Source organism: Haliotis cracherodii, unplaced genomic scaffold (genome assembly GCF_022045235.1).
Source record: "Haliotis cracherodii isolate W230 unplaced genomic scaffold, xgHalCrac1.p SCAF_12, whole genome shotgun sequence".
Taxonomy (NCBI): Eukaryota; Metazoa; Mollusca; class Gastropoda; order Lepetellida; family Haliotidae; genus Haliotis; species Haliotis cracherodii.
Genome location: NW_027266267.1, coordinates 27,885,274 through 27,897,003, shown reverse-complemented (window position 1 = coordinate 27,897,003; position 11,730 = coordinate 27,885,274). Strand labels below are relative to the sequence as shown.

General features: G+C 42.7%; 1 protein-coding gene across 1 annotated transcript; it reads right to left on the bottom strand.

The window, feature by feature from the left end:
- Positions 1 to 324: 324 nt before the first annotated feature.
- On the bottom strand, positions 325 to 2,422 carry LOC139457259 (E3 SUMO-protein ligase ZBED1-like). Its single transcript, XM_071238668.1, has 2 exons — positions 1,091 to 2,422; positions 325 to 819 (listed from the first exon to the last, which is right to left on the bottom strand). The coding sequence occupies exons 1-2, from the start codon at positions 2,420 to 2,422 to the stop codon at positions 325 to 327; spliced, it is 1,827 nt and encodes a 608-aa protein (XP_071094769.1).
- Between the last annotated feature and the right edge of the window lie 9,308 nt (positions 2,423 to 11,730).

The following is an 11,730-nucleotide window of genomic DNA, read 5'->3' as shown; positions in this document are numbered from 1 at the left end:
ATACGCTGAACACAGCTACAGAGGATATTCACAAAGTATATTTTGGTTTCTGTGTGAATTTCTTTGACCAATACAGATCCCGACGAAAGTCTGACGTCAAAACACAACTGACGCAGGTCAACATGGCTGATAGGGCTGCAACTATACAGGAAGGCCACGATACGATAGGTATCTCGATATTCTGGTCACGATACGATACGTATCTCGATACGCAACTTTATGGAAAAAAACATGAACAGAAAACATTACTCAAGCTTTTATTTGGTTCAAACAATGGACTTCAAACACCAGATATGATCAATGTTCAATCACAGCCTGAATGGTTCAGCTTGAGGTTTTTTTGAGAAATACCAAAACGTCAACATTGTCAGGGGACAGTGATGCCCTCTGGCCACTGACAATGTCTCCTGCAGTGGAGAATACTCTCTCACTGGGAACAGAGGTGGCTGGGACTCCAAGATAATGTCTGACCAAAAGAGCCAAGTTGGGGAATCGACATTCATTGCCCTTCCACCATTCCAGGGGATTTGCAGTTAATGGAATACAGTCTTCGGTTTTATATCGTTGTATCTCATTTTCCACACAAGCTGATAGTGGTCTTGCCGCCTGAACATGTGTGATAAACACCTCTCCAAAAATTTCCTCCATGGCAGTTTTGATTTTCTTTTTATATGGTTCGTCAGGGGCGTGAGACTCTGGCCCACTCTCAGATTTCCCCTCCCTGTCAGTGTCAGACACAGATGGTAATGCTGGTAGTGGTGGGCTTTCAGGTTCAGCATGTAGAGGTTCATCAGGTTCCACTTTCACTCTGACTTCAGTCTGAAACAAGTTTTCAGAATTTAGATACAGTATACAAAATCTTCTATACTAAATGTCTTAATTTAAATGTTTTAATTTTTTTGTTTCTGAAGAAAATAGTCAAAGACAATATCAATGTTGTTTTTCTTCTAAAGAAGTGTTTTGAAGGAAATTGTAATCTAAACATGTATGCTTGTTTCATTTCCTAGGCTAAATAAAAGCTCTCAATCATTTAGTTTACTGCACTAATATTGAGATTTTCAGACAAAACATTTAATAAACAAATAAATACCTTCAACTTTGATGCACATGCCACTGCTTTCACTGTCAGTCCAGTAAAAACCTGAAGTCGTCCAGTTTCATCATGGTAAGGCAGGGACCTGAACCTGGGATCTAGGGCTGTAGCCTCCTGCAGGAACTGGTTGACATCAGGATCAGTGTATCTGTCCTTTAGGTCCTTTGTAATAGCAGCTTTCACACTTTTGATGAGAACTGAATCAGATTCCACAACAGCCATAGCTTTTAAAATCAGTTCCTTGAGTGGAAGAATCAGTGACACTGTTGGTGTCTTCTCACTGCACATGATAGTTGTGATTGTTTTCAATGGCTTCAGGACACGTGTAGCATCCTCCACACATCCCACATCCTCATCCGACAGTGTGACAAGTGAATCAACATTTTTTCTGACATCTTTGACTGTTAGCGTAGCAAATATTGCTGCTTGCTGCTCCAGATAACGTTCCAACATGTCATAGCTTGAATTCCATCTTGTGGAAACATCTTGTATGAGTGTGTGACAGGGAAGTTCAAGAAGTAACTGTTTGGTTCTGAGGACAGATGCAGCATGAGAGCTTCTGTGAAAGAAGGACACGACTCTTCTAACTCTCCCCAAAATCCTGGCCATCTGACTGACTTGCATTGCCCTTTGACTTGCTAAGTTTATAGTGTGTGCAAAACACCTAATGTGTGGGTTGAGACTTGGTGACTGCTTGACAGCACTAACAATGTTGCTTGCATTGTCAGTTGATATAGCAATATTTCCAAACCTGTCAATCTTCCATTCTGTTAAAGCAGATGTCAGAACGTTTGCTAGGTTAGTTCCAGTGTGGCTCTCGTGAAGGGGCCGTGTTTGCAACACAGGATTTTCCATTTGCCATTCTTCGCTAACAAAATGTGCAGTTATTGTTACATAGCTCTCGGTCGCACGTGACGTCCATCCATCAGTTGTGATAGCAACAGACGAAGCACTTTCAATTCGTTTCAAAACCTCACGTTTCGTGTTCTCGTACAGTTTAGGCATAACAGTATTTGTAAAATGTGTACGGGAAGGAATCTGATACCTTGGCTCGAGTGTGTTGACAAGACGCCTAAATCCCACATTCTCCACAACGGAATACGGTCGCATATCCAAAGCAATGAAAACACCAATGCTGTTTGTGATCGCCCCAGCGCGGGACGATGCAGCCGGTAATTTTGATTTAATTACATCATGGAGATTAGGTTGACTGCCTGGCAAGGGTTTGGTGAAATCAACAACACGTGACTGCGTACCTTGAATAGAAGACGGAACCTTGCTACCGCCAATATCTATGTCCGAGTGATGGCGACGAAGATGAGTGGACATGTTTGTGGTACTACTCGTGTATTTCACACGAGCGAAGCAATGGCGACAGGCCGTTTCTTCCTTATTGACAGTTCGCACTCCATCCCGATATAATACGGGAAATCCAAAATGGTTCCACACAGCTGACTTAAATGAACTGGGGGGGCTTTTCCAACTCGCATTTCTCGCTAATAAACTCGGCTGCTGCCATGTTTTCAAGTCGTTTGAAGCACGTGCCGGTCATCGTGACACGCGCTAAAGCCTTCTGGTTGGCTGTTCAATGAATGTCAACCAATGAAACAATAGGATACATTCAGTTATGTAATACGACCTGTTTGATTGGTTAATACATTCAGCGAGCACACGGAGCAGTCAATCGCAAGGTAACGTAAACCCGTAAGAGACAACACAACATGTTCTGCCTACCTTACACGATCAGAGTTTGAAAAAATATTAGAATATTAGTTGTATATGTTTCATAGTGTAGGGGGAGTGGAGGGTTACATCGTATCAGAATTTATTTAAAATGTAAGTGCGTTTTTGGAGCAATGCGTTACGAGGGAAGCAAGGGAACTTTACTTAAGATTTGCGTTCCGTATCGTGACGTATCGATATACACCCCCTCGTGTATCGTGTATCGTATCGTGGGTCAAGTATCGCGATGCATCGGAATATCGGTGTATCGTTTCACCCTTAATGGCTGACTTGTTCATATGTCGATTGTCACAAGACTGAAAAGAAAGAGAGATTAAATTTGTCTAAAAACAATTAAAGATGGGATCTTCAAATTGGCAACTAACTCAAAACACCGAAGAATTAGCGTTCAATTTGATCGTGGACACGCGTTCAGTTACAAATTCAGTTTAGCAGTCGAAAGTGCAGGTTACACAGCACTTCATTACAAACAGAACTTGTATCTCCAAATCGTATTCGTGCGGGACGCATCGTTCTGTTGTTTAGTACATGTCAAACTTTCGACTTTAACTGGAATAAGTGAGTTCATATTTTTAACGCCACATTCAGGTGTGCAACTGGAGATCCTTTGAGAAAGGTTTCACTGCGTGATTGTGGTGGGGCGTTTGAGTGAGTGAGTGAGTGAGTGCTTACATAATGGATTGTATGGAATCCTAGAAGAGACATTGTCCCGTTGTCAAATTGTTGCCTTTACAAAAACAAGCAAATTTAAACAAAGTGCGACAACGCGACATTTGTCCATTTTTTAATAATAATATTTTTTTATTTTACTAAAGGGCGACAATGAGACATAATAAATATGTCGCATTGTCGCGCATTTTAACACCCTTTTTACATATTTTTGATTGGGCGACAACGTTACAATTTTCAAGGTCAATATATGTCGTGTTTTGGTAAATTTTGACACTTTTTGATAGTTTTTTTTTAAGGGCGACTACGCGTCAATGTCCTTACTGGGATTCCATAGCAATACGGTTTCTTCGACATATTTTTTAATATTTCATTGTTTAATTGGTCGTTGGAATTCATTATCAAATGCTAAGCCATCTTATGCGGGATTGTCTTTAGTGAGTGAGTGAGTATGGTTTTACGCCGCTTTTAGCAATATTCCAGCAATATCACGGCGGGGGACACCAGAAATGGGCTTCACACATTGTACCCATGTCGGGAATCGAACCCGGGTCTTCGGCGTGACGAGCGAACGCTTTAACCACGAGGCTACCCGACCGCCCGGGATTGTCTTTAAAGACAGTTGGTAAAGGTGGGGGATGATTCGTATGAACCAAGTTTACAAATTGTATTGTGACAATAAAGAAAAGGAGATTGTTTGGTAGTGCTTGTAAGTATGTAAGTTGTGTTTTCGGCAGCTGTTAGCAATATGCCAGTAATATCGCCGCGGGGGACACCAGAAATAGGTTTCACACATTGTGCCTATGTGAATCGAACCTGGTACTTCGGCGTGGCGTCCAAACGCTTTAACCACAATGCTACCCCATCGCTCAAAGTATATGTATCTGGATGTAACAGTGTTCTATGTATCAGCTATATGTATAAGGCCGGGTTCACACAGTGCCGATTATGGCTCCCGTTTGAGATCAGACAGCGCTGCTACAACACGAAAAGTGAAAAAGTCGGATTACTATCCTCAGTGATCTGGAATGTCCTATCATTGTCTAAACACAGTCCTACAGCCGATTTTGTCTAGTCGGATTACAATCGTGACCATGTCGTGACAGATTCTGCTGTATCGGATCAAACCCGTAACAATGTCCTGTGTTGTCTGGACGGTGTCCTGTGGATCGGGACGCTGTCGTGATGAACGGGCATGAATTGTTCTTTGCCGTTTCTTGTCGATTGAGTCCAGATTGCGTCCAGATCTAGCCGTCTTTGTCGGTTCACTGTCCGGTCACTGTCTGATCGCATTCGGGAGAATCGGGACGCTGTCGGGACAGATTCGGTCGATTTCACCATGCGGAAGATACAAATCGGACCAGATTCTGACAGAGAACGGGAGAATAAGGGCGAATTCGTCTGGAAACGGCTGAATCGGGACGCTTCCTGAGTCCTGAACGTGTGACTGAGCCCTAAAGGGCTGATGGGTAAAACCTAAGACCTTACTTTGAATTTTGTTTGTTTGATGTTTAACGCCGCACTCAGCAATATTCCAGCTATATGACGGCGGTCTGTAAATAATCGAGTCTGGAGCAGACAACCCAGTGATTGACAGTATGAGCATAGATCCACGCAACTGGGATACGAGGACATGCATGAACCAGGTCAGCAAGTCTGACCGCCCGATCCCGTTAGTCGCTTCTTTGGACAAGCATAGTCGCCTTGTACGGTTGCTGAAGACTATTTTACCCCGGATCTTCACGGGTCTGTATTTTCTAAACATAATGAGCACACTTACACAAGAAGAAGAGTTAGTTCAACTTTACCAGGGCAATACGCATTGATATCTCTGTCAAACTGAAAAGAAAGACAAACTAAAGTAATTATCCAACACGCATTCATAATGCGAAGATAAAACACCTCAGGGATAGAGACTAGTGGGAAAACATGGACCCTCTCCTCCGACTGATAGATCGGCAGATCGGAGTACGAGCAATTCCTACACGTCCGATTGAAGACTCCATGCAGTTCAGTGTGTTTAAAGAGTTTGAAATAGTACATCATCTCAACGAAAAGACATCAGTCGCGAGCGGAGACTGACAAGGGCTGTCCCATCATAACGCCATCAATCACGTGACAACATTTACCGCAAAGGTCACGTGATGTCGCCGAGAATCCTGCGAAATTTATAATTGAAATCTGTAACCGAAGCCAACTGTACAATTTGATTCATCGCGAAACTGTTTACGCACAGATAAAAACTGACAACACTACATGTTTTTACATGGTTTGACGGGGCTACGCCACAATACTTGAAATCTGACGAAATGAATATAAATGGCGACTGTTTTATTGAATATTTGACCAAGTTCAATAGAATTCAAATTGGATTTCGAGAGAAACTGTTATCGTTGTGATGGTAGAATTGATATGCATATTTGGCTTCCAGCGTGTGCAAAGGACATGGTATTGATTAAAAGTTTAAGTCAACGGGTCGTGCAGCTAGATGGACGATTATGTAACTACCATTACATAACAAATCACGTTTTATGGTTCTTGTTCTCGTGCGAACAAAGGGAAGGCCCAAAATAGCTAACATTTGCCCGATCCTGTTCTCGTTAAAGCCCATCCGGGTTCTGATATACACTTCTGTTCTTTTGCTGAGGATTTTCAGGGGGTTTACTCCAGTGTGTCCATCCTTTAAATAAAGTGAGTGGTTTTACGCCGCTTTCAGCAATGCAACCAGAAATGGACTCCACACAGTCTACCCATATAAGTGAGTGAGTGAGTATAGTTTTACGCCGCTTTAAGCAATATTCCAGCAATATCACGGCGGGGGACACAAGAAATGGGGTCCACACAGTCTACCCATATAAGTGAGTGAGTGAGTATAGTTTTACGCCGCTTTTAGCAATATTCCAGCAATATCACGGCGGGGGACACAAGAAATGGGCTCCACACAGTGTACCCATATAAGTAAGTGAGTGAGTATATTTTTACGCCGCATTTAGCAATATTCCAGCAATATCAGGGCGTGGAACACCAATGTGGGGAATCGATCCGGGGCTTCGGCGTGACGAGCGAACGTTTTTAACCACTGGGCGACAAGTGATTACGTGAGATTTGATTGGCTAACCAAGCAATGTTTGTTTGCGTTTATTTTTCCCGAACGCCGAAAGAAAAATGGGCCACGGCTAAAAAGGGATTACTGATAGTAGGATTGGGGGTGGGGGGTGGGGGACGTGTGTTGCATTATTGTCAATGTCGTTCAGGGTTGTTTGTTTATGATTAAATTAGCAGTCTGTGAATGTATTATTGCTGACATATATATTAATAGGAATTGACTTCAATATGTTTTTGCGTTTATAGAGTTCTAAACGTAAAATATGGGCGTACACATTGCTTAAATACTGTATGTTTGTTTATTTCTTGTTTAACGCCGCACTAAGCAATATTCCAGCTATATGAATAATCGAGTCTGGACCACACAATCCGGTGATTGACAACATGAGCATCGAGCCACGCAATTGAGTTACGATGACATGCATCAACCAAGTCAGCGAGCCTGACCGTTAGTCGCCTTCTTACGACAAGCATAGTCGCCTTTTACGGCAAGCATGGGTTGCTGAAGACCAATTCTACCCGGGATCTTCACGGGTCGCGTAAATGCTAGTACGTAACACTGACGGATGGGTCCACACACAACAGCCCAAAACATCGACTTATAGTATAGTTCTTGATATTTCTTTGAAACATTCCAAAATGTGAAGTTTGGAAACAAGAGAAAGGATGCTATGAAGCAAATAGACATTCTCAGACAAAAATCCGTTTCCCCATATGTGTCCCCCACTATTTCACGGTTCAGTAGCCACCCACCGTTGCATTCTCCTACATACGAACACCACTCCAATCAGGACGTTTAATGATAGGAACGTGTTGCAAACACGTGAAGATCCCGGGTAGAATAGGTCTTCATCAACCCATGCTTGCCATAAAAGGTGACCATGCTTGTCGTAAGAGGCGACTAACAGGATCGGGTGGTCAGGCTCACTGACTTGGTTGATGCATGTCATCGATCCCAATCGCGTGGATCGATGCTCGTGATGTCAGTCACTGGTTTGTCTGGTCCAGACTCGATTATTTACAGACCGCCGTCATATAGCTGGAATATCGCTGAGTGCGGCGTTAAACAACAAACAAACAAACAAACAAGAGCCTGCTGACAATTGGGACAACAACTTTGAAACCACTGAACATGCCGTTGAAGTGGATGCCTAACAAGGGAGCATTAGAGAAAACGAACCTGTTGGATGTCTTCAGAGAGGTCTAAGTCAGTGTGTGGTGATGGCATTCGTAGAATGCACAAACTGAAAAAAGGAAACAGAACTGGTATAAACCCATTCTGTCCCACCCAGCTGTCATCCACAATCTGTCTGTCCTACGTGACAACTTGGTGGTTGTTTCCACTGACAAGGCCTCAACTCACATAATCACTATCTGTAAGTAGCACTTTCATTAATTGTTTGATCAAAGAGCTGGGTATCAGTGACACGCCACATTATGACATATACTTGTGTAACATCCAGTTTTAGTTGACTCTAATACCCTCGTACTGGATTCAGAAGCTCTATAAAGTTTTGCAATCTCAGGAAAGAGCCAAGTTCAATTTTCATTTTTGTACAGCACTATCCCACACGAAAACCTAAGGAGAAACTTCATACATTTGTACCTTGATTCACGGGGCGTTTGTAACGTGATGACATATATAGTGTTACATCTTCAAAGATTCAGGACAATTTGTCAAAATGAAAGCAATGCCATCTGAAGTTTTACAGAGAAAACAATTAATGCTGGACATCCTCATTGATCACATAAATGTGGAATATGGGGATAAGCCATTTGGGCAAGAACTAGGCATCTCCATGGGCACCAGTTCTGTGTCCCCCCATTGCTCATCTGTTTCTTTATGCATACGAGTCAGACTTTCTGCTCGGATTGGTAAAATCAAATTAAGGGAATATGGCCACAAAGCTTCAGGTTTGTTTGTTTGTGTGTTGTTTTACGACACACTCAGCAATATTCCAGCTATATGACGGCGGTCTGTAAATAATCGAGTCTGGACCAGACAATCCAGTGACTGACATCACGAGCATCGATCCACGCGATTGGGATCGATTACATGCATCAACCAAGTCAGCGAGCCTGACCACCCGATCCTGTTAGTCGCCTCTTACGACAAGCATAGTCGCTTTTACGGCAAGCATGGGTTCCTGAAAACCAATCCTACCCCGAATCTTCACGGGTCCGAAGCTTCATGTAAATCCATTATCTGATATATGGTCAAATAGGTAATTGCTTCCACAGATTTACCTACCCACTTGGGCTTCAAAATATCAGAGATCTATTTCATATTTAGATCAATGTTTAAAGATTCCGTGACAATAACGTTTTTACAAGACTGTATGACAAGAAGTAAGACTTCAACTTTCCAATAGTCAACGTTATCATATAATGCATAGTGTAATCGATGCGACAAACCATTCCAATAATCTTTGTGTCACGATCCGATATATATTCAAATGAAAGATCTAGCAGAATGTACTTTATTATCTCCATACATCGACTCAACTCCTGACTGCTCAATTAACTGTTGACGAACGTTCGGAATAAGTCCCATGTGTGGTTGATGATGTAGACAAACATGTGATGATGTAGACAAACATGTCTGCAAGTCAATTGTACTGTATCCTAAAGGGGGCGGTTCACTCCGAACAATGTAGTCATACGCGGTTCTAGCAGCTACTCGGGGCACGGGTGGCACCAGTCGTCTAAGGCGCCACGATTTGTGGCCCTTGCGCACCCAAGGAAACTATGATTGTGGGTTCGAATCCCGGTTTGCCCCGATTATGTGTCTAGGTTTGTCAGCACCATACCCGGGCTCGTGGTTTCACCGAAGTGGTAAACATCTGAGACCTGCATCACTTTGGGCTTTCCTCCCACATCAAGCTGATACGCCGTGATAAAACTGGAATACTGTTAAAAGCGGCGTTAAACATAATTCACTTACTCACTCTAGAAGTTACTTAGTTGCGCGAAATTGCGTCTTAAACATTGGTATTAAGACACAAATGATAAAGATATTATTCCCATGTCGTAAATATCAAGTATTATGTTGAAACAATAGGTATTTTCCGAGCATAAAACAATAAATATTCCTTAGATACGAGGGGTATTCATAAAAGATTTCCCCTAAACCACTTAGGGTTATCATATTTGGTTGAAATTTCACACGTGTAATGATACATGTATCTAGTGTGGTCGGACATCTGTGGAAACAGCTGCCATTCCTGGTCGCCACCGTACAGCCATTGATGAGGACACTATCCATCAAGTGGAGACCGCCATTTTGGCAGACCGACGTATAACTGTTCGCCAGTTAGCACAAGATGTCAAGATCAGTGTAGGGTCTGTGGAAAAAATCATCCATGACAATTTGCACATGCATAAGGTGTCTGCACGATGGATTCCCAGGTTGCTCACACCTTTCCAAAAGCAGGAACGAGTCAATTGCTCAAAGGATCTTTTGGACATGTGCCAAAAAAAAACAGGCAAACTTTTTTGACACACTTATCACACAGGATGAAACATGGGTCCATCACTATGATCCTGAGACTTAAGTTCAGTCGATGCAATGGAAGCATGTGTGAGTCACCACCCCCAAATAAGGCACGTGTCCAACGCTCTGCAGGCAAGGTCATGCTCGCGGTGTTTTGGGACCAACACGGAGTAGTGATGATGGATTTCTTGGCAAAGGGTACTACAATTACAGGAGCTTATTATGCTGCACAGATGCAGAAATTGCAGGACGCTACCAAGCTTAAGAGGCGTGGCATACTGACCAAGGGTGTCCGTCTCCTGCAAGACAATGCTCCAGTACACAACTCTCATGTTGCCCAGACAGAAGCGCGGTCCTGTGGCTATGAAATCCTTCCACATCCTCCTTACTCTCCTGACCTTGCACCATCTGACTTCCACCTTCTTCCAACCATGAAGTCATTTTTGAAAGGGAAAACGTTTCACAGATGATGAAACACTGATTTCTGAAGTCACGTCCTGGTTTGAGACGCAAAATGAGGGCTTTTACAAGCTAGGTCTCCATAGTTGCATAAAACGATGGGAGAAGTGTGTTACTCTTGGTGGTTCCTATGTGGAGAAAGACTAATACCTATGCCAAGTTTCATTCCACTAGGTCCATCGGAAGTGGGTCAGGGGAAATCTTTCATGAACACCCCTCGTATGTGCACGTGTTTCTGAGGCAAACAGTTCATTTTCCTTTGCGTGTGTTTATGACGAGTGCCACCAGTGACGTAGGATACGATCTCCTTCAGCTGGCACCTGATATCATCACTATTTAATGGACGAAGTCATTCATGAACACGTGTTGATGATGTAGTCGGAATCGTACTGTGGACTATGCTTTAGCAGATCATTCTTTTGATTATGAAAAGGGTTCTGTCGCTTTTATGTGCAGAATTTTTTCTGAAATACCTAATTGGCATTGATATTTTATGAATGCAAGCAACTAAAATTACTCGCTCTTGACAAGCATATTAAAGGCTTTTCCCAATATCACGGGAACGGTTCATGTTCGGAGATAATCAAGTCTAAGTTCACTAAATCCCGAGGTACTTACAATGCATGCGTGATCTGATTGCCTGCAACAACAAAAACATAGCTCTTTGAAGCCACATATACCTAACCATACCCTTCAGCATTAGTACTTTCAAGCACGAATTCAATCAAGTCGAGGATTTTACAAAGTTAATACCGAGTTATGTTTATTGCACTGGTTCTTTCTGATTGCCACACCAAAACATGAGCAAGTCTAACAAATCTTTGCCGTGATATAACTGGAATACTATTCAAAGCGGCGTTAAACCCAGCTCCCTCGCTCTAACACATCTGTGGTACTAGTGTGAAAGATGCCGCAATCACGGAATGGAAAGTATTCCTTACAAAACTAGTTGATCCAGATGTGTCTACAAAGTGCGCCATCATTTCCACCAAGAGGTGAGGTGAAATGGAATTTCACGTCGCTTTCAAGATTACTGCACTTATATAGCTACGTGCTGCCACCACGAAGGCACTTTCAACTGTGTACACAATATGTCTATAATACACGGATGCTGACGTTAACCACTCCGAATGTATCGGCTATGGCTCGGAATTGGGAAATCAGATGG